The sequence below is a fragment of the Callithrix jacchus genome, chromosome 5, assembly GCF_049354715.1.
Source record: "Callithrix jacchus isolate 240 chromosome 5, calJac240_pri, whole genome shotgun sequence".
Taxonomy (NCBI): domain Eukaryota; kingdom Metazoa; phylum Chordata; class Mammalia; order Primates; family Cebidae; genus Callithrix; species Callithrix jacchus.
Genome location: NC_133506.1, coordinates 155,553,804 through 155,578,082, shown reverse-complemented (window position 1 = coordinate 155,578,082; position 24,279 = coordinate 155,553,804). Strand labels below are relative to the sequence as shown.

Below are 24,279 nucleotides of genomic sequence, written 5' to 3'. Positions count from 1 at the left end.
CAGTTTCATCTTAATAACTGAAATTAAGGGAAATATGTATTTTTTCTGGTATATACAAAAATATATAACTACTCAAATGTTAAAAATTTGTGGATAAGACAGTATTTTAATGATGAGCACAGTTATGTTTTGGTTTCTCAAAGAAAGTATTGCATTAGAAATAAGGCAGCCAGGATGTGAGCTTAAATCTGTGTACTGGCAAGCTGACCTCCCCAGTGACGTTGCAGGAGAGCTTTTGTTATTTTGCTTTGATTTTACAATAGACAATCCATAAACATTAACTTAACCTACTGTTATGTCAGGTTCTCTTGGGTTTAGTACAAAAAATTATTCCACGTTGTGAGTGAGTGCTGAGTTTCTTTCTTTTTTTGAGACACAGTCTTGCTCTGTTGTCCAAGCTGGAGTGTAATGGCACAATCTTGGTTCACTGCAGCCTCCATCTCCCAGGTTCAGGTGATTCTCCTGCCTCAGCCTCCCAAGGAGCTGGAGCTAAGATTACAGGCATGTGCCACCACGCCCAGCTAATTTTTGTATTTTTAGTAGAGACGAGTTACACCATGTTGGCCAGGCTGGTCTCGAACTCCTGACCTCAAGTGATCTACCCCCCTCCCCCCAGTGGCCTCTCAGAGTGTTAGGATTACAGGTGTGAGCCACCTTGCCCAGCCTGTGAGTGCTGGGTTTCTAATTAAAATAATTGTTTGGCCTCTCTAGTCCAGACTGCATGTGTTAAAATCCAAGCTCCACTTTTTAGTTGTTGATTCTGAGCAACTTAAGTGACCTCTCTGTGCCTCAATTTTTTTGTACATAAAATGACAGTAATAGTAACTGATTTCATAGGATTGTTATGAGCATTAAATCAGTAAATACTGTTATTTCAGTAAATATTTCAAGTAAATAATACCTGGAAATAGTTTGTTTACCACAAAAGGAATATCTGATTTGAATAATGAAGGAAACCTTAATTTACTTTGATTATTACTTATTTAGAGCTAGAGTCATTATTGGTTAACACTGGGCTATTTAAGGCCATCAGCTTTAAGATTTTATAATTAGTGGAGCCATGGCATATTTAGCACAGTCCTTATTGCAGGAAGATTGGACTAGCAAATGATTAATTTCCCTGGGGATTTGTGTATGTTGATGTTTCTATAAAGCCTTTTAAAATATGTTTTAAACTTTGAAGTGTTTATTTTCTAGTATATAAGTTTTATCAAAACGTAAGTGAAAATCTAGTTTCATTCATTTGTATGTATATATTTTTTCTTCTAATGAATCCTTTTAGGTTTGTGACTGGTTATACCCTCTAGTTCCTGATAGATCGCCAGTTCTGAAATGTACTGCCGGAGCCTACATGTTTCCTGATACAATGCTACAAGCAGCAGGATGCTTTGTGGGGGTCGTCCTGTCCTCTGAGTTACCAGAAGATGATAGAGAGCTCTTTGAGGATCTGTTAAGACAAATGTCTGACCTTCGGCTCCAGGTGACTTGTGTGATCATCTTTAGGGTGAAAAAATCTACTTTAACCTAAGCACTTCTGCTTTCAGAGAAATTGTAATAACCTCTACTGTGATCAAGGTTTGGAGACTAAAAGTTTATCATTTGTTTGTGTATTCACAGCTACGTGCTTGGAATTTGCTGTAAATAGTGGTTGAGGTTGTGAGCTCTAGAGTCAGATTGCCTGTATATGAATTCAGACTCTTCCACTTAATAGCCGTTTAGCTCAGCTGTTACTGATCTTCTCTACACGTTAATTTACTTATAAAATGGGGTTATAACAATGTCCACCTCATTGGGCTGTGGCGAAATTAAAAAATTCATACATTAAGTACTTATATCAGTGTTAGCAAGTAGTAATGCTCTGTGAATGTTAGCTATTGTGTTCACTACTGTTTTACTGCTCATCTGGAAAAGTGGACTAATGGGACTCAATGGTTATGGGAAGATCATTTTAGCTTTAGTAGATAGGTTATGTTGGATAATTTGAGGGGTAAGGTTGGCATTCTGAGGAAGAAACAGGTTTTGGTTGAGATAATTATCTTTGTTCTTGTGGTAAATAAAGGCCAAATAAAAAGAAAATATTTAAAAGATGATCATCCTGCAACTTCCCTTATTTGGCATGTTTCCTCTGTCCACATACATACCTGTAGAAATAGAGTATATTTGCTTAACAGGGAATTTGAATAGAGTATTATGAAGAGACTTTATTTATACATTCTTATAGCAAGAGGAAAAAATATTTTTGATTATGAATATTGACAGTCATCTGGGGTTGAATGAGGTTGGCATTATGATAGTATAATCTTTTATTCTCTCCTTCAATCAGCAGATATTTGGAATTCGTTAATCAGGTACTATGTTAAGTGGTGGGATGGGCACAGTATGAGAACAGAAGACCACAAAAGGTGGGGGGTTTAAATATAAAATCAGCCCCTATTCACCTGAGAATGACCTGGTAGTGAACAAACCAGTACGTTAGCATAGCAGCAGTTATTTAAAAAAATACATGGTCTGCATGCAGAAGTATGTAGCCTATACTTGTGGGGAGGAATTCGCAAAGGCAGGAATATGGTCAAATAAAAGAGTTCATCTTCACTTCACTGTTTACTAACTGAATGAAATGATGCTCTCAAGTATTCACAGACCTAATAGATGGAACTGCTTCTCCCTTCACCCCTATATTAACTGGACCTGTATACCTGGGCTCTAGGAAAGAAACTAAGCAGACTTTTAGATTGTACGTTTATTTTCTCTGTTCAATTTTATTTTTTGGTTGTATATTATCTTTAGCTTGCTTTACTGTCCCAGAACTTGAACTGTAAACATAAGCTAGTTACTAGCTATAATTTTGACTTGTTTTTACTCTTAAGCATTCATTCAGCAAAGTGTATACTGCATAGAAAATTTAAAAATCAACCTTTCAGCCGGGCATGGTGGCTCATGCCTGTAATCCCAGCACTTTAGGAGGTTGAGGCGGGCGGATCACTTGAGATCAGGAGTTTGAGACCAGCCTGACCAACATGAAGAAACCTTCGTCTCTACTAAAAATAAAAAATTAGCTGGGCATGGTGGTGCATGCCTGTAATCCCACCTACTTGTGAGGCTGAGGCAGGAGAATTGCTTGAACCCAGGAGGCGGAGGTTGTAGCAAGCCAAGATTGTGCCATTGCACTCCAGCCTAGGCAACAAAATGAAACTCTGTCTCAAAAAAAAAAAATTAAAAAATTAACCTTCCAATAATACATAATAAAGCGGACATGAGTTTTGTTAATTGCCTGTAAATTCATTTTGTCTTGTATATGTTACCTAAAATGTATTCATTAATTGAATTTAAATGTAGCTGCATCTGATTTAAAGATAACTTGTACCAACAACTGCTATAAGTTGTCTTTTATACTTCGTGTTTTGAAACTTAGGCATATGCTATGAACCAAAGAACTCAGAGGTTTGGGGTTTGGTGATGAGACAAAACAAAAGTATAGAGAAAAAAGCAAAGTAGTTGTTATTTATAGACTGCCAAACTGGCATTCAAACAAGTATGTCATTTGAGCATGGTATAATACAGCTGGCAGACAGTCATCTAAGAAAAATTCTGATTTGAGCTAAGCTTAAGCCTTTATTCTCTAGGCCAACTGGAACAGGGCAGAAGAAGAAAATGAATTCCAAATCCCTGGAAGAAGTAGACCCTCCTCTGACCAACTGAAAGAAGCCTCTGGCACTGATGCGAAACAGTTGGACCAGGGCAATAAGGATGTACGTCATAAAGGCAAACGTGGAAAAAAGGTAAGTGAGAGAGTAGTGTGTATGTCGTCTTCTAATGGTACCTTTCTCCAGTTTCATATATTTATATGGTCATATTCCCATATACTAAAGCAAAGAACTTGTGCATAGTCAACAGAGTAATCACTGGCAAAAACAATTAGAATCAGTTGTAATACTTCCCTTTTAAAGTGTGGGTTAAACTATTTTAAAAGAGTCTGTGTTTGGGGGATAGATTTTTATCCCAACTATTTGAGAGATTTTATTTTATTTTTTTGAGGCAGAGTCTTGCATTGTTACCCAGCCTGGAGTGCAGTGCTGCAAATACGGCTCACTGCAGCCTTGACCTCCTGGGCTCAAATGATTCTCCCGCCTCAGCCTCCACAAGTAGCACTACAGACATGAGCTACCACACTTGGCCAAAAGATTTTTATATTTGCATTAATGATTCACATAACTTTCTTACTTGTTTTGTGTTGTTCTTTGCCTTCCTATATTCACCAAGAGCTTGGGGCTAAATATGCTACTGTCTCTTTTTTTCTTATATTCTGACACTTTTATTCAGTTTCTTGTTTTTTTTTATGGATGGGCAACAGGACAGAGATTTGATTTTTAGTAATACTTTCTTCTTTCATTTCATAGGCTCTGAGTATGTGATATACTCTAACTGGTATATTTGGATTATTGTTTAGGAAATATTGAATGCTAGAATATTAGGCATAGACAGTGGAAAAAGTTTAAATTTCTTGTCTCAATGAATTTACTGTCTAATGGGAAGGACACATTAGCAAAGAGATCATTTCTATCTGGTGTTGCCATTACACAGAAGATATAGCCTAGCCTAATAGATAAGTGTGGGTGGATGAGTGGTATGGGAAGCAGTGAGGAACCCCTTCCTACAGGACATTATGGCTAAGATGAGTCTGGAAGGATAAAGAAGAGTTGGCTGGCCGGGGGCGCGGTGGCTCAAGCCTGTAATCCCAGCACTTTGGGAGGCCGAGGCAGGTGGATCATGAGGTCAAGAGATCGAGACCATCCTGGTCAGCATGGTGAAACCCCGTCTCTACTAAAAATATAAAAAATTAGCTGGGCATGGTGGCGTGTGCCTGTAATTCCAGCTACTCAGGAGGCTGAGGCAGGAGAATTGCCTGAACCCAGGAGGCAGAGGTTGCGGTGAGCCGAGATCGCACCATTGCACTCCAGCCTGGGTAACAAGAGCGAGACTCTGCCTCAAAAAAAAAAAAAAGAGAGAGTTGGCTATATGAAGAGCAAATTGAAAGGGATTCTAGGCAGAAGTGGTAATATAAGCAAGTGTATGAATAAAACAGCATTGTCTTGAGTATCATAGAACAGGCAGTTTAGTATTGCCTGGAATTCATTGCTGTATTCCATATGGTAAATGCTCAGTAATTATCTTAGGAATTGATAAATATCATGTGAATATCCTACATTTATTTGCAAAGTATTACTGTGGTTTATGTTGAATACCTTAGACCAGCTATATGAGGATATTGGGAGTCCAAAATGATTCCAAGATATATATTTTAAACACTTTTTTAAATAGTTAATCACAGGAAACCAAAGTTAAAGGGTACAAAAGATTATATCGTGAAAAATAAGTCTGCCCCCATTCCTTTCCACCATAACCTAGTTCCCCTGTCCAGACACATAATTTTTTTTTTCTGAGTCTTGCTCTGTCACCCAGGTTGGAGTGCAGTGGTGTGATTTCAGCTCACTGCAACCTCCGCCTCCCGGGTTTAAGCAATTCTTGTGTCGCAGTCTCCTGAGTAGCTGGGATTACGGGTACCTGCCACCATGCTTGGCTAATTTTTGTATTTCTAGTAAAGATGGAGTTTTACCATGTTGGCCAGGCTCGTCTTGAACACCTGACCTCAGGTGATTCCCCCACCTTGGCCTCCCAAAGTGCTGAGATTACAGGCATGAGCCAGCATGCCTGGCCTCAGACACATAATTATTAACTTTTATTGTCCTTCTAGGTATATTTTATGCATAAATATATGTATACACACACACATAATATTTAACATAAATGGTGGCATGTAAAGCAATGTTTTGTTCTTTGCTTTTTTACTTAACAGTATATTGGGAAATTCTTCCATATCATTTAGAACTTCATGTTTTAAAATATAATTTCTTGTTAAAAAAAATCAAATGATATTAAAAAATATATGCAGTTAAAAGCTTTAGATTTTACTTATGGGTTTTATTCCATGTAGAACTTCTATTGTTTAATGTTGTTATTATATTTTATGTGACATTCTTTGTATTACTGGCCACTTTGAATTTCAAGTTATTTTGTAATATTAATACTATGAGGTCTGAGTTAGCCTGCTTCTTATTTTTTAGAATGAGTTCATTTAGCTTTGAGAGTTTGGGTGTTGGCCCAAGCTCTCTTAACAGCTGTTCAGTTAGCAAAGTACAGATATTTCTATGTTCTCCGTTTCCACTTAAATGGAATAGCAGATTATTCTGTGTTTATATATTCCTTCTTGTTTCAAATTGGACGTTTGTTTGATCTCTGCCAAAACCACTTTATGAGTTTATCTTTGCTTACTGATTGAGTCATTTAGCAAAAATCTTTTAATCTCACTGAGTACCATGTATACACTGATCTCTAGGGATGATAACTAACTGAAGGAAATCAGTCTGGTCCAGAAAAGAAAAAAGTCAATTTAAATGATTTGATAAATCCATTTTGGACTTAATTGGAATTTAAATCTTACCAGTCAAGATTTTATATGGACCAGAACAGTTTTCAACTTCATGGCAATTCTGGTATTAGGCTTTATAAGATCATACTGGTAACTAGGTTGGCTGGAGATACTTTTCCTTAATTATATCTAGTATTTGTTGGCTTCATATTTATTATATAATGCTTATAATTTTCACCCCTTAGTACTAACTCTTCACATTTTGAAACATTTTTACTATTTAGGCTAAAGATACTTCAAGTGAAGAAGTTAACCTGAGTCACATTGTACCGTGTGAGCCAGTTGCAGAAGAAAAACCAAAAGAATTACCTGAATGGAGTGAGAAAGTTGCTCACAACATTTTGTCAGGTATTACATTAATGTTAACTTTTTCCCTTACATGAAGCCTTTGGAACCAAATAAAGGAACTGTTTATTAGGTAATACTGAGAAAGATAATATTTTGTATTTTGGTTTTAAATAATCAATTTAGAAATAAATGTAGAAGGAACTAGTCTTTTAAAATATCAGATATTGTCATACAGGTATAAATTTTTCCTGGCCTGTTATTCTGTTTTACTATTGGGAAAATGGATAGTGAAAAGCTTTAGGCCTCTTCAAACTCTTAATAGTTCTGAATCTAAAATTGGTTACTTTCCTCTGGTTTTTGAAGCTCCCTCTTATCCTCCCCCAACCCCTATCCCTCAGCTGTGGTCAGTGTGTCCCTTCAAAATTTATATATTGAAATCTTAACCCCTGAGGCAATAGTTTTAGGAGGTAGGGCCTTTGGGAGGTGATTAAGTCATGAGGGAGGAGCCCTCATAAGTGGGATTAGTCCCTTATAAAAGAGGTTCCAAGGAGCTGCCTTGTACTAACTACACAGAAATGCAGACATGAGAATATCTGAGGGTTGTAGCCAAGCCCTTTGAGAAGTAGTCTGGTGTTTAATTATGATTATAAAGGGCTTCAGATCAATTATTCTGAAACCTGAATGATTATTATTGACATATGTCTTTCTACTATAATCGGTTAACTTTTCATGTAGCTTTTTAACTGTAGTGACTCTCTGATTTATACCTTTTATTTTGTTTTTAAAAAAACACTGCTAATTGCCATTCAGTAAGTCGAATTCACAACCCCATTAAATGGGTCTTGACTCATTTAAACACTTGTCAATTCAGGTTTTCACATCCGATAAAATCCATTTTAAAAGACGTACTATAAAGCAGAGGAAATCTTTAACATAAAAAACGAACAAGCTAAAATAATTAGCTACCAGGAACTAATGAAATATTTTTCCTAGTGCCAAAGAACTATGCTTGAGACAAGACAAAAAGATAAAGCCAAATTTTCAAATGCAATTGCATTAGTTAAAATTCACCCTTGAAAGAGATTTACAAAGAAATAGCAATGAAAAACCTTTTCACTTTGACTACCCTACCCTCTAACTTTATAGGTTGCAAAGCATTATTATTCGGAGGCCATTATTCAGAAAACTTGCCTGTCACCCCCACACACTAAATTCAGAGGTCTTTTTCCCAGGTTTTTTGAGTTTATACTGCTATAAGTTTGTTCCATTTACTATTGCTGTCTAACAAACTGCCCCAAACCCAAAGGCACAAAACCACAATTTTGTTTCTGCGGAATTCAGTGAGCCAGGTATTTGGAAAGGTCCAGCAGGAATGGCTTGTATCTCTTTCATGGTATCTAAGGGCTTCATCTGGGAAGACTCAAGCATTAGCTAGTGACTTGACAGCTGAGGACTGAGATCAATACTGATACCTCTAGCATCTAGGTTGGGAGAGGTTAAAGCCCAGAACTGCCAGATAGAGTGCCTACACATGGCCTCTTGCGGCTGGACTCCACCCAGCATGGTGGCTTTAGGCTAGTCTGGCTTCTATATGGTGACTTGGGGCTTCAAATGTGAATCAACCAGCGAATAGACAGAAGCTGCATTACCGTTGCTGACATATTCTTGGAAATTTCCAGCATCACTTGGTTAAAAGCAAGCAACAACCTTTCCCAGATGCAAGAAATGTGACATAGACCCCACTTCCCACTGGGATCATATGGATCATATGTCAGGATCATATGGAAAGACGAACATTCAGAAGAGGAGACGCTGTGGTTATCTTTAGAAATTACCAGCTGCCACTAAATCTCAGGCCTCCTAGATACCATGGTGACCACACAGTGGTGCTAAGCAGTAGAGCCAGTTAATCCTTGGAAGAGATCTCTTTGGAGATTTCAAAAGAACTCTCAGCAGTGCCTGATTTTAAAACAAGCAAAAAATATGTTCTCGTAACACTCCAAGGCCTTCTTTATTATTTAAGACCTCTCAGTTTCTTAATGCCAGTACCTCTTTTCCTTTTTATCCTGTAGCTTCAAGGCTGGGGTTCTGGTAATATCCCTCGTAGTTGGTGACTATAAACCATTTAACTGCCTATCAGTATACGTCTCTTTATGAGCTTTTTAACATGTAGAATAAATAACTAGTTCATCAAATGCTTATGGTACAAGGAAAACAAAGGGGGAGGGCAGAAGATAATAAAGATTTACTCTAGGGAAAATGATCTGAATCAAGAGACTATTGTTACCTGACCCATTCAGTCTGAGTACAGAATTAATAACCAGGGATATAAATTGAGCTCATTCATCTTAGCCCAAAGTTGGTGCCAGTCCACTGTCAAAGAATAAGTAAAGATCACTAAAAGCTACTCTGAGGTTTTCCTAATATAAAAAGTGAAGAAAGTAAAACAACCATGCTTCAAGTTTACCTGTATAGGCTTGAGAAACCTAGACTTAACACTTTAAGAAGTCAGGGGCTATACAGTATCAGTGGAGCAGTGCCTAGTAAGCTAATCTGTGAGGAGTTAGAGGGTTGCCAACAGTAGACTGATGGAGCCTACCTTTGGAGCAACCTACCTTCAACCATTCTGAAAGACTTTAGAGGTTGGGAAATAGCAAAAGATCATCAAGAGTGTTTGTCCCCTCTCAACCTCCTGATCTTTCCCAATTTAATTTACAGATGGACTCTGGAATGCTAGGCAAACAGTTGACATGGAGACAGAACGATCACTTTCTGCCTATCTATTCCGCCATATCCAAGGGCCTAGAGTGAGCAGAAGGGAGGCAACTATGATGCCTCCCTGAAGTTTCTCCAAGATTACATATATTTTTTTGCTACCATTTTGTGCTTCTAGGCCCTGGCAAAAACTTTTCCATTTTGGCTAATTCAGTCTATAAAGAATAGACAAAGAAGTCCTCTTGTTCTTCAGTAGATTCTTTATGGAACTCCATTGGCTTGTACAGTCTTCCAGCTGTCAGATCCACAAAGATCTTTATTCTAGCATAAATTGAATAAAATGAACAAAACATCAAAAAGCAATCATATATTCAACTTATACTTTGATGGGTATAGGATGGTTAAGTGCTAAGACAAATCATTTCTAGGTTTTTAGAGGACCACATCAAACCTAAGATACATGTCATATGATTGGGAATTCAGGAGTAGCCTTGTGGTAGCCAGTTTTCTGCCAGTTTTCCACTGCTCTTAGCCAGAGATAAAGAATATCAAAAGCTGAAAATAGGTCAGTTTTCCAAACTCATATTTCTTATGATAAAATTATTAAAACATCAGAAAAGTTGGGCTCTATGTAATCTTAGAGGTGAGCTAGCTTTTTGCCAGGAGAGAAAGCTGTGATTTGGAACTTCTGTGTTTTTTTGTTTTTGTTTTTGAGACAGCGTCTCGCTCCATTACCCAGGCTGGAGTGCAGTGGCGCCATCTCAGCTCACTGCAACCTCCGTCTCCCAGGTTCAAGTGATTGTCCTGCCTCAGCTTCCCGAGTAGCTGGGACTACAGGCATGTGCCACCATACCATGCCCAACTAATTTTTGTATTTTTAGTAGTGACAGGATTTTGCCATGTTGTCCAGGCCAGTCTCAAACTCCTGACCTCAGGTGATCTGCCCACCTTTGCCTCCCAAAGTGCTAAGATTACAGGTGTAAGCAACCATGCCCAGCCAGGGACTTCTGTTTTTAATAACAACTGTAAATGATAGCTTTCTTTTGTTCAGTAAAAGTGGACAGTGTCCTACAAGCTGTAGTAGTTAGGTTTGAGTTAGGTAATTTTAACATCTGCCAGTGTTTCATTTATTCAACAAACATTCATGGTCTGCCATACTACAGCATTAATTAAGTGCATAGGATGCAAATGTGAACTGAATCAATCTAAATCTGCATTGTCCATGCCATTTAAAATATCTAAGTAGCTGCCAATGAAATGTTGTATTTCCCCATTTTCTGCTGCTGTGTTTACAGTTTTAACATATTTCTGTATGTTGTATACTTCCATGGTGATGTGTTGTTGATTATTTGCATCTAGAATTTCTCATTAGTACTATGACTTTTTGTTTATCTCATTTCCATTTATTTTTCTCAGTCATCGTTGTACTTCATCCCTTTTATTTCTTGTGGTGTCATTATAGGATTATAGTCTCCTTTGTTTCATTGTCATTTATTTTACAGTTTCTCAGTTTTCAAGTTCAGCTGATTTCTTCTTATAACTTTTCAACTTATAAGTTAATCTAAAAAGATAATTTTTTTAAATGACTTCTTCAAGCCTTTTATTGTTTATGGGCGCCTGTTTGATTGGGTTTGAATCCTTCACTTCCCCAGAAGTTGATTGTCAGGTAGGACAGTGTGGGCAGGCTTGGAACTGGAGGTGGAGATGTTGACTAAAACAGGAAGAGAAACATAAAATTTCTAATTATTTATTACATGCCAATTTTAAAATCAACTGGTATGATAGCTGGATGCTCACTCATGGGTTGGAGTAATCATATACAACCATGCCACAGACCTTGAGAGAACACTTAAGTATTTCATATGTTTAACTTTGAAAGCTTATTGTTAAGGGTTAGCTAAAAAAGAAGTATTTTTCAGTTGGAAGTCTCTGCAAAGTAGGGTAGTACTTTTTCCCATCTTAGGGGACACTGTTCTTGTATATTTTTTCTTTTCTCATCCCTCTCCCGCTCTTCCTTTCCCCACATTCCCACTGACTCAGGACCTTTTGTCCTCACTAGAGAAGGCCCTTCCATCCTTCTGTTCCTCTAGTGAGCACTTCTGTCATTCAAGCTGTGAGAAGCATAAGCAAACCAAAGGGCTGGGCCACTGTCATGAGGAATGGCTAAATTATCTGGGCCTCTCTCTTCTCTTGTAGATTTTCTCTGCTCATGCATTTGGGTGTTGCCATGTTTATGTCACTTGTAACAAGCTAAACGGTGCTGAGATCCAAGAGTTTGGGTTTAGGATTGAGAAGGGAACAGGACCCCCTGACTAATGCTTTCAGCCTAAAGGAAGTAAGAGTTCTGCCTTGGTGTTTGAGATAACAGATTTCCATTTTGTGATGTTTCTGTCTTTCTCCCTCAGGATTTCATGGGGAAAAGTGGTGCCTGGCCTAAGGCAAAAAGACCAACAGTGTCTGGGTTCCTTAGCCAAATCCTATTTTAATGGCACCAAAACTCAAAGTTAATACCTAACAGTAATATACTGTGGTAAGTAACATACAGAGATACCTACAAGTTGTCGTGGCAGCATAGAGTAATGCAGAACTCTGTCACTGAGTGACATGTGACCTAAGTATTCATATATTAGTTAGAAAAGGTATATATTCTAGGAAGAAAACTGTAGGTATAAAGTTAGCTTGAAAGTTTATGACGTGGCACATTTAGCATCTGATTATCAAACTCCTTTTATTTTTTGCTGGTTGATGTTATTAAAGTGTTTAAAAGTATAATTAGACCTAATATTATGGTATTTTAAAATTTTCTTTTAAAAAGGTGCTTCCTGGGTGAGTTGGGGTTTAGTCAAAGGTGCTGAGTTTACTGGCAAAGCCATCCAGAAAGGTGCTTCTAAGCTCCGAGAACGGATTCAACCCGAAGAAAAACCTGTGGAAGTTAGTCCGGCTGTCACCAAGGGACTTTATATAGCAAAGCAAGCTACAGGAGGAGCAGCAAAAGTCAGTCAGTTCCTGGGTAAAGTAATTCTAGATAATTTTACTTCTTTAAAGTTAAATTTAAAATAATGTCTTGGTCCAGGTTTAATCTACATGTTCATTTAGATGGTTTAATCTCAAGAATAAAGAATCAGGACAAAGCAGTTTCTCTTTGTTATTCATAGTGGGACCTGCAGACCAGCAACATCACATGGGCCTGTCTGGAAGGCTTAGAAATGCGGAATTTTAGGTACAGACACACCTACTGATTCAGAATCTGCATTTTCACAAGAGATCCCTAGGTGATTCTTATTTGCATATAAAAGTTTGAGAAACTGGTTAAAGGGTTGTGTTGATGTGTTGGAGTGGAGAATGTGTGTATCTTTGAAAAAGAGTTCTGAATGTACAGTCATGTATTGTTTAATGAGGGGAATAAGTTCTAAGAAATGTGTCAGGTGATTTCATCATTGTGTGAACATCATAGTGTATACTCACACAAACCTAAACGTTACAGCCTCCTCCACACCTAGGCTATATGATATAGCCTGTTGCTCCTAAGCTACAAACCTATACAGCATGTGACTGTACTGAATACCATAAGAAATTGTAGCACAAAGGTAAGTATTTGTCTATTTAAACACATGTAAACATAGAAGAGGTACGGTAGGACAGTAGGAGTGCAGTATAAAAGATGAAAAATGGCTTAAAACCTAAGAGAGCACCAACCAGGAATGTCACTTGCAGGACTGGAAGTTGCTCTGAGTGAGTCAGTGAGTGAGTGCTGAGTGAATGTGAAGACCTAGGACATGACTATATGCTATTGTAGACTTTCTAACTGTACATTTGGGCCACACTAAATTTATTTTTAAAACAAAGTAATTGCACTATGATGTTAAGGTGGCTGTAATGTTACTAGGCCATGGGACTTTATTAGCTCCATTATAATCTTATGGGACCACGAAATGTCTGAAATGATCAAAAGGTCATTATGCAGCACAACTGGATGTGAACCCTTGAATCCTTCTAAGGGATACGACATATTCTTTCAACGAGAACAGTTTATTGCCTAGCAGTTGAGGGTCAAGAGGGAGTTGTTGTTTGAGAAAAGCTGACTTAGTGATTCCGGTGCCAGCCCTCCCAAGCAATATACTTCTAACCCCTTGCTCTTAGAGAATCACAGCACTGAAATTTGGTGTTTTGAGATGGGTAGATAGGACCTTAATGCATTATCATTAAATTTAGTAAAATTATCTTTTTTGTTATATAGTATTTTTTGAATCAGATCTTGGATTGTTTACTTTTATAGAATTAAATACTTTACTGTTATTTCACTGAGATCATGGAGATATTTATTGGTAGAAAAACATGAATACACGAGGCCAGGTTCAGTGGCTCATGCCTGTAATCCCAGAACTTTGGGAGGCCGTGGTGGGCGGATCATGAGGTCAGAAGATCAAGACCATCCTGGCTAACATAGTGAAACCCTGTCTCTACTGAAAATACAAAATATTAGCCGGGTGTAGAGGCACGCACCTGTAATTCCAGATACTCAGAAGTCTGAGTCAGGAGAATCACTTGAACCCGGGAGGCGGAGGTTGAAGGGAGCCAAGATTGCGCCACTGCACTCCAGCCTGGGTGAGAGAGCGAGACTCCATCTCAAAAAAAAAAAAGAAAAAGAAAAAGTGAATACATTAAGCTGGAAAAAACTAAAAGTACTGACCAGTCTTGCATTGTAGCAGTCAAAGAAAAGGCAGCTGGTTTTCTCAAGCAGAAGTACAAGAACATGCATATCTGAGAGGCAAGGTTATAAACATTGGTAGGCTCTGCAGACACAGCTTTAAAACAAACAAAAGCCATTGTTTAAAAAATAGCCAGTCTGTGCTACATGCCTGTAGTCCCAGCTACTCAGGAGGCAGAGGCAGGAGGATCAGTTGAGCCCAGGAGTCCAAGTCAAGGCCAGCCTGGGCAACATAGTGAGACCTCTGCTCTAAGCTTCATATCCTTAAATAGAAATTGTAACATTATATGGTAAAACAATTTCAGATGCTCATTTAAGAATGTTGCAAGATGAGTGGTAGAAATCAAGGGAATAATATATTTTTCCTAAGTTTTCTTTTTCTATGGTCTTATTAGTAGATGGAGTTTGCACTGTAGCAAATTGCGTTGGGAAAGAACTAGCTCCACACGTCAAGAAGCATGGAAGCAAACTTGTTCCCGAAGCTCTTAAAAGAGACAAAGATGGGAAATCTCCTCTGGATGGTGCTATGGTTGTAGCAGCAAGTAGTGTTCAAGGTAACGAAGGGGCCCAGCATTTTAACTAGGAATGTCTGCTTGCTTTGGACTAGATTTACTTCCTTTTAAATATTGTTTTTACAGGATTTTCAACTGTCTGGCAAGGATTGGAATGTGCAGCTAAATGCATTGTTAACAATGTTTCAGCAGAAACCGTACAAACTGTCAGACACAAGTAAGTTGAATTTTATCATTTTAATGACTAAATCTCTTGTAGCATTTGTAAAAATTTATGACAGTGAAGATATTTCTATTAAGTATCTGATAAAATAATTTTTTTCACTCACTGCTTTTCTTAAATAGAATAATATTTCTAGTATAATAGAATTCTTACCACTTTGCTTTATATCACTAATTGTTACATTTGTTCATCATTACAGTGAAGCATAGGTTTAATTTTTTTAGAAGCTTGGAATTTCTGTGTACTTTATTAACTAGCTACATGTTGTTGATGGGTGATACCTGCCTGAAAAAACTTGAATTATAATTAAACTCTTATACCCCTTGTTAATATTAGCCTACTCTGTATATAGACTGTTAAATCATGTCACATCTCACTTGACTTTGATTACTACTGTACATTTGTATTGGAATGGGTAGATGGTGTATCTTCAGTTTCATATATCAAGAAATGGACAAACAGAAATGAATGATTCGTACATGCTCACCTGATTAGTTTATGAGTCCTTTCTCATTTGGCCTCAAGGTCTGTCTCTGGAGAGTAGCTATAAATTCTAGTTCTGCTGTGTTGTGGCTCAAGAGGAAAAGCTCATCATGTTTGCACTGTGCCTTTCACAGGATACTTCTTTATCCTGGCACACCCATGACCAGGCGTCCCTCTCTCGGGGAACTTGTTCATGGCAGACGCCCTTGAGGCTCTTGTCTGTCCTGTGTTCAGTTTGTTCCTAACAAGATAACCACTCTCTAGGAGACCCTGACTAAGAGGAGAGCATGGTTTGGGTGTGTTGCTCAGGTGAGACACAGAGAAGGCAGCACAACCACACACATTAAATAACAGAAGCATTTTATTACAGATCCTTGAGAGAAGAGGGTACCCACGAAGGCCAACAGGAAGTCTGGAGACAGCAGAGTGCTCAACCAGTGTGTGGGTGGGGGTTGAACAGGGAGCACGAGCAAGGAAGAGAGCAATGCAAACAATGTGGCATATCATCTTAGATTTGTGTGACTACCTTCATGAAGGTCCATGGGTGTTCTTTCTTTGGCTTTCTAGTGGGGCTTGAATTGTCTAGTTTAAAGAAAGTAAGTGTGAACAGGGGAACTTATTTACATGACTCTAGTTTTATGTGACTCTAGTGTTGGACCATTGGGTTTTCTCATGGTCAGCAGCTGTGCGGTATGCTGGGTTTTGAGTCAGTAAGATGTCTGTCTTGCAGACAACCACATGGGGAGGGGGAGGTTTTGGCTAGGCCAAAGGTGATGGGATGCAGCTAGGCTTCAAGCAACTTATGTCAGGCCTAAAAATGAATGCTGAAGCAGCAACTATATAACAAATTTATGACGTGGTATTAAAGGTGGGATTTAAAGCAGGGTCTTCTGCTTTTAGGTCCTCTTCCTTTCTACCTGATTATACTTTCTTTACACAATGCTAGAAGAATCAAAGCCTAAAAACTAAATCTAGTATGAAGGACCTGAGTTGCTTTCTTAGCCTTGAATTAGTTTGGATCTTACTGTTTATTTAAAAAGAAAAAATAAGAGTAATATTAATAGTATTCACAACTCTTGGTTATTTATGTTAATTATATACTTATTGAAAGCATTTAGTTGAGTTCATATTTTGTTCATTGCTTTTCTTATGTATTATTTATTTTCAACACTGTTATCATCTCCATTTTACAGATGAGAAAACCAAAATGTAGAGTTAAATACCTTGTTAAAGATGACTCCTAGCCAGGCACAGTGGCTCATGCCTGTACTCCCAGCACTTTGGGAGGCTGAGGTAGGCAGATCACTGAGGTTGGGAGTTCAAGATCAGACTGAGGAACATGGAGAAATTTCTGTCTCTACTAAAAATACAAAATTAGCTGGGCATGGTGGCACATGCCTGTAATCCCAGCTACCTGGGAGGATGAGGCAGGAGAATCACTTGAGCCCAGGAGATGGAGGTTGCGGTGAGCCGAGATTGTGCCATTGCACTCCAGACTGGGCAACAAGAGCAAAACTCCATCTCAAAAGGAAAAAAAAAAGACTCCTAGTGAGTGGTAGAGCTGGGATATAAACGAAGTGCTTCTGTCATCAGAACCTGTGCTCTACAGTGCTAATTTAATTTCCATCCTTAATTGGTTTGATCTTCTCTGTCTGGGGCAGGTATACATTTGTTTGTTTGAAGATAAGAAATAGGGATTACTTTATTTTTAATTTTTTAAATAATTTCCACTATCATAGATTAACGGGTACATGTACAGGCTTGTTACATAGGTATGTTGTGTGAGGTGTGGGGTACAAATGATCCCATCACTCAGGTAGTAAGCGTAGCACCCAACAGTTGGTCTTTTAGCTCACAGTCCCCCTGCTCACCCCGCCTAGTAATATAGTGTCTACTGTTGTCATCTTTATGTCCATGAATACCCAGTGTTTAGCTCCTACTTATAAGTGAGAACATGTAGTTTTCTGTTTCTGCATTAATTTGCTTAGAATAGTGGCCTCCAGCTGCATCCATGTTGCTGGAAAGGACATGATTTTGTTCCTTTTTAGGGCTGTGTAGTATTCTGTGGTGTATGTGTACCATGTTTTCTTTATGCAGTCCACCATTGATGGGCACCTAGGTTGATTCCATGTCTTTGCTGTTGTGCATGTGTCTTTTTGGTAGAACAATTTGTTTGCTTTGGGGTATATATCCAGTAATGAGCTTAGTAGTAATGGATCACATGGTAGTTCCATCTTAAGTTTTTTGAGAAATCTCCCAACAGTGGCTGAACTAGTTTACATTCTGGGGCATACATACCTTTGAATCAAAGCAATATGGCATATCATCTTGGAGTGTCAGTTTTACCAGAAGAGTTTAAAAATAAAACATACAGCCGGGCATGGTGGCTCACGCCTGTAATCCCAGCACTTTGGGAGGCCGAGGCAGGTGGATCACGAGGTTAAGAGATCGAGACCATCCTGGTCACCAAGGTGAAACACCGTGCATGCCTGTAATCCCAGCTACTCAGGAGGCTGAGGCAGGAGAATTGCCTGAATCCAGGAAGCGGAGGTTGCAGTGAGCCGAGATCGCGCCGTTGCACTCCAGCCTTGGTAATGAGAGTGAAACTCGGTCTCAAAAAAAAACAAAAACATACAATAGATCTAAAATTCTTCTGATAGAAATATAAAACTCAAGTCTTCCAACTCATTTCTTGTCACTTGTGGCACTGAACTCTGACTAGTATTTATTCATTGTTTTATGCTCCTGAGGTTACTTTGGATCAGTCATAATTAGAAAAGTAGCAAGAACAGGAGAAAGTCAGAAATGCCTTTTAGGCCAAAAGATTACCATTTTAGAAGATAGGAAGCGCTTTGTTGGGTTTGTCCATATCCTACTCTAATGAAAAAAAATACCTAACTACAATTAATAACTAGGAAATACCAAATTTTAATGTAGATTTTGAACTTCTAGTCCTTAATGAGGAGAACTTAATATGATGAATAGCATATTTTTAACAGTGATTCTCAGCTCATTTATTTCTATTGTATTATTGCTATTCTTTTTATCCTTCCAAAGATTTCATGGAATTTTTTTTTTAAGCAGGTAAGTGATAATTTAGTCAAGTAGTTTTGTATTTCTAACTATGAGGACCATTCAGTCTTAGCAGTAATTTCGTTTCTGCTATTAGAAATTTAGGAAGATGGGAGAGGTAGTAGAGAATAAAAGATTTTATCCAAGTAATACTGTTTCTCACCTGTGGAACTAATCTGGCCCAAAGTAGAAAATGTCTTTTAAGAGAAGAAACTAAAAGTGTCGAACCAGTAATAACTTACTGATAGAGCTGAAGAAATGGAAGAGCTTGTACCTTTGTTTAATTTTGTTCTTATTTATTTACATACACTTAGGTTTATTGATATTGTTCTGTATTTAAATTTACTATCAAAAATTTGACAGAGTGATCATTTGTGGAGTACTCTAATCCAACTGATGGTAGAATAAATAATAAGGAAAATTTGTGTTCTCATTGCCTGTGGTAAGCAGCTGCTGCTCTCCAAAGTAGTTATTTTAAATGTGCCTTAATTTTATGCCTGGGAGAAAACCAAATGTATTCTATAAACTTCCTAATCCAATTTCAGGTGGATAAGCCAGTACAGAGGATTAAATAACTATTATTCTTAAAATGTTTAGGTAAATGCATAGAAACTATTAAGATTCAGTTTATTTTTGTCAGTTACATTAATACTTTGATTTGATATTTGGGGCTGTGAAGACATACAGGAGTAATGAAAAACAATAAGTAATTTTAAACCTGTTACACTTAATTGCAATATAGTACCTATTCAATAATTCATCACTCTTCTACATAGCTTCTAAGTTTCACCTTTAAGTTCCTTTTATTCCACTTTAGGTATTTAAAGAAGAATAATATAGCTTCGATACCGTTAGATCTATTTTTATTTTCCCCTTGCAATATTTTATCTTTGAATATATATTTGTGGAATGAGAGCTTAATAATATACTTTTTTCTTGTAGAAAAATGACTGTTTTATGTTTTTTGTTACTGTGCTATAATTAAGTGTAGCAAGTTTATTCATTTGTTTAGTGAAATTTAATTAAAATTCCCCTTAAATTTGCCCTGGATGAAGGAGTAACTTCAATGGCAGGTGTCGTATTACCCAAAACCAGTTCTGTATAACTGAACACATCGGAGAAATTTCAGGAAAATCTGGTTCAATTGTAGTTTTGAATCTCATTGACTTATTTAGGGCTACTTTATATTCATTTTTTATTATTTTTCAATTGGTAGTGTTAGTATATAAAATCTGAGTTAATGAGCTCTAATTAAAGTTAATTTGTTTAAAAATAAGAAATCAAAAATAAATTTAACTACCTGCCAGATATATGCTTTCTAGGAGTTTATAGCAGTATAGTTTGAATCTAAAGAAAAAGACTAAACAGTTATTTAGTTAGAGAAGAATAGACGCCTATTAGGAAAACTAGTTCTAAGTCATATTGGAAAGCAGGAGTGATATTTGAGAATATATTAAAAAAAATACAGCTGATGAAAAGCCATTTTATAGGATATTTAAAAATAAATGTTTAGTATTTTATATTTTTCAAAGTGCTTTCACACATATACATTATTTTTTGAGATAAAGAAGAGAAACTTGATGAGGTGCAAAGAGGTAGAAACTTGACCAAGGTCATATGGTTAGTGAGCATTAGAATCTAGTTTTCTGAATATTCTGGTTTTTCCTTTTTTCTCCCAAATTAATAGGAATTGCTACTGAAATTGGAGGTAGCCTAGAAAAACAGGCAAAATTAACAGGGTGCCAAAATGAATTCATTTTTAGTACATTATTAAAAACAGTGTAGCATTTAGAATTGTGTTACCTGTAGAAGTATGAGTGCAGTTAGAGGTCATCAAATTGTATCAGTGGAATAGGGAACATTTCAGAGTCTCAGAAGTGGAAGTTTGTAAATAGGGAGGATTTTCTGTACCTGAAAACATGACTGTGGTAAAATAAGTTGTGGTGTCACTTCATTGTAGCTCACATGGTCCTGGAAATGTAAGCCCTCAGGAAAACGGGCTCAACCAAGAGTAACTATCACTGTTTTTCAGTGCTGAAACTGCTGATACCTCTTTCTTTTTGTGTAGACACAGCCATTATCACCTGACAGTAGTATTTGTGACTAAGCCTTTGTTGACAATGAGAAGGCCCCATCAGCAGTGGTGCATCTTCTGCCCCATCAGCAAATCCTGTGGAATGCTGAGGGGTTACAAAACAGGAACTGGCTGAAAGCAGTTTAAGGGAGCTTTCCTGTTGACTGGTGAGAAGGCTGCCAGTTAACAATAGTACAGACTTGGAAGGTTTGACAGACTAGGCTCTGCCATGCGCTAGCTTTAATATAATTACTAACATTAGGCAAAGGACAGAATAGAATCATCATTCAGGGGCACTGTTAAGATTACTTCACACCGGGGTTAAAAAAACCAAGCACAAACAAGCCGATGGGATCACAAACTCCAGTTCTAGGCCAGGCTATTTAGTATGAGAGGATTTGTTAATTCAAAAGACAGACCTAGTGTTATATACAAAGTCCAGATAGAGGTCATAAAGCATCTGGGAAACTTCACTGTGTCCTGGAGAAAATGTAAACTTTTGCCTTTTTGTTGTTGTTTGTTTAAACAGTCCTTTATTTGAGGAAACCTATGGACAAGAAAAGCTTTAAAAGCCTGTTACCAAAAAAAGGGATAAAGAATAAAAGAGTAGGCAAATATGTTTTGGTATGCTTGTATAAGACCTCAAATTGCATTTTATCATCAAAATAGTACTAAATGCAGATATTCGTTATTATCAATAATAACTACTTTTGTATATGCTTTATAATTTCCCAAGCACTTGCTATGCATTTGATGCTCAAAAGACTGAGGAAGATAGGGCAGGAACAACTGATTTCATTCATTCAGTGAATATTCATTGAATATCAGGCACTATTCTGAATGTTTAGGATACATTAAAGAACAAAGCTAAGATTCTCCAACAGGGTTTATATTCTAGTGAGACAAGCAAAACATGAACAGTGATAGTAAGTTCTATAGTTAGAAAGTGGTAAGTAATGGGAGAAGAAAGAGCAGTTTAAAGGGGAATTGATTGGCAATAGATGGAGGTGGGCATGTGGGAGAAGTCAAATAGGTTAGATAATGAGAAGATTGTAGTTGAGCCAACTTGAAGAAAGTGGGGCAGAGAGCTATGGGAAGTCCAAAAAGAGCAGCCAGTACAAAGGTCCTAAGGCCTTTGAATGCTTGGTAGGCTCAAGAAACAGCAAGGAGGCCAGTGAGTGTGCAGTAGGGTGGGATTGGAGGAGAATGCCATAGAATCTCTGTTTAAAGACAAACTCAAATTCCTATAATCTAAAAGATGTAGCCAAAAGTCTGGTTAAGTTCAAATCTGAACTTGAAACTACTTATATGATTCTAGATTAGTTGCTTCTGTGAATATTTTTCCTCATATTTCCAGAAAGGGAGGATTAAAAAAAGAAATGACTGATTAATGACCTATATTATAATTTATACTTTATTTGACAGCCTTTACTACATCATTCTCAACTAGTGTGAGATGAAAATAGTGAGTTATTTTCATACACTGTTTTTACTAAAGGAGCAAATACAGCTTTCTCACAGTGTGATTTCATTCTCTGCTATGTTTTAAGTTATTAATTAAATTGAAACCTAAGCTTTGAGTATGCTTTCCGAGATAACACAGTAATCATTTGACTTATTTAATAGGAATTCAGAGGACCTTCTTTTATATTTGTCCTTTTGTTCTACATCCTCTAATCTTTTTTTTAAAGATATGGGTATAATGCCGGAGAAGCTACCCACAATGCGGTGGATTCTGCTGTCAATGTTGGTGTGACTGCCTACAATATTAACCACATTGGGATCAAAGCAATGGTGAAGAAAACTGCAACACAAACAGGACACACTCTCCTTGAGGACTATCAGATAGTGGATAATTCTCAGAGGGAAAATCAAGAAGGAGCAGCAAATGTCAGTGTGAGAGGAGAGAAGGATGAGCAGACGAAGGAAGTAAAGGAGACAAAGAAGAAAGATAAATGATGGAGTGCTGGGAATCACCTATACCAAAGCCTTATGAAATGGATGAAATTTTGTTAAATAGACAAATGTGGAATTCCTCACAGATTAACCAGTATTTTTTAAATGTATTCATTCCTACAAATTACCTTTCATAAATTTTATGGCATGTCTTCTATTTAAAAGGAAAAGAATAAGTATTCTTGCATCTAATCTTAGAAATATGAAGTTATATTTTTGTTTTTTTCCAAATGTAGCTAAAATATTTTTGCAGGTAAAATAAAGCTAATAATACGTGTGCTATTTACACCTTATTAAACCTAATGCTGAACTATTTTTATATCTGCTATCTTTCAGAAAGCAAAATTAGTAAACTATAAATTTGCTTAAAATTGGCATTTAGTAACCTTAATTCTATTTATAGAAGGAATGACTTAAAGTATTGTCTCCTCTTTTTGCACTAATTGTGGATTTTTTTAGATGCTTCTCAAAATTTTCAGTGCATAAGCTAAAGAAAAACTAATCCTAAACTAAGAATTCTCAAAAAGACTTGTTCAAAACAGGGAAAGACTGATGAAAAGTAAAATGGACTACATTTGTAACTTACCTGTTTGTCAGGAAATGGTCTTTTTGATTTAAAATGAATACAGATAGATTATTAAGTCTTTTATATTGAGACTGGTATTCTCTTATGAGCCTAGGAAGTTTGGGGGCATTGTTTTATTGTATTAAAATTCAACGTGATTATTATCAGCCTAATTGGATAAAAAAGTACTTTATGAAACTATTTTACCATATCTGCTTCTTTTTTTCCAAAAGATTAAAACTTGTTTAAAAAATATATATATATATGTATAGATAGATATAGATACATATATATATATACACACACAGAATTGAGTTTACTAATGGTAAATATTTTTGTTCTGGGATTCTGTCACTGGAATTTACATTAAAAGACAAGTTTCTAAAAAGGAAAGGTTCTATTCATAATCAAGGTAAAGAATATGAAAACCTTAGGCGTAATCCATGGTGGATAGGCATTACGGTTTCCACTTTGGCAGGACTGTTCACAGACCTGTTTACTTACATAGGCTAACAAGCTGTGTAAGTAAACACCTAATGGTATTTTACTGAATTTAAGGATTGATACTAGTTTTCATAGATGTAGTCTATTCTAATAATTTCTGATCTTCTAGTGGCTACTTAATTGACTTTATTTGAAGCTGTCTGAAGGATGCACTTTGTGAATAAAAAACTCTGAATTGCCTGATCTCATTATCACATGGGCTTATATTTCGGGAACACATAGAACTGATGGAGGCTTTTTCTAAGGCCATGGAAAATGTACTAGTTGTTAAAATGGAAATAAAAGTGAATTGGTAAATAGCTTACATACAGTCTATGCTTTGTTCAAATTTAAGAAATGGAACTTCACATATTCTTATTTGTGGGAGCTAAAAATTACAGTTGAATTCGTGGAGATAGAGAGTAGAATGATGGTTACCAGAGGCCGGGAGGCATTGAAGGGATGGGAGGGAAGTGGAATTGATTAATGGGTACAAAAATATTGTTAGAATGAATTGATTCTAATATTTGGTAGCCCAGCAAGGTGACTACAGTCAACAATAACTTTTTGTACATTTAAAAATAACTAAAAGAGTGTAATTGGAATGTTTGTAACACAAATGAAGAATGCTTGAAGCAATAGATAAACCCTTATGTGATGATTATAAATTGGATACCTGTATCAAAATATGTATCCTATAAATATATACACCT

At 36.9% G+C, this 24,279-nt stretch overlaps 1 protein-coding gene across 8 annotated transcripts in view; it reads left to right on the top strand.

The window, feature by feature from the left end:
* SPART (spartin) overlaps positions 1-23,891 on the top strand; it is a 64,947-nt gene extending 41,056 nt beyond the window's left edge. For all 8 annotated transcript variants that reach the window (XM_078375584.1, XM_035302486.3, XM_035302482.3 and 5 more), the window contains 7 exons: positions 1,283-1,480; positions 3,624-3,779; positions 6,712-6,835; positions 12,306-12,500; positions 14,594-14,752; positions 14,837-14,927; positions 22,254-23,891. In XM_078375584.1, the coding sequence (XP_078231710.1) occupies positions 1,283-1,480; positions 3,624-3,779; positions 6,712-6,835; positions 12,306-12,500; positions 14,594-14,752; positions 14,837-14,927; positions 22,254-22,521 (1,191 nt within the window). In that variant the 3' untranslated portion in view covers positions 22,522-23,891. The remainder of the gene's footprint in view (positions 1-1,282; positions 1,481-3,623; positions 3,780-6,711; positions 6,836-12,305; positions 12,501-14,593; positions 14,753-14,836; positions 14,928-22,253) is intronic.
* The last annotated feature ends 388 nt before the right edge of the window (positions 23,892-24,279 follow it).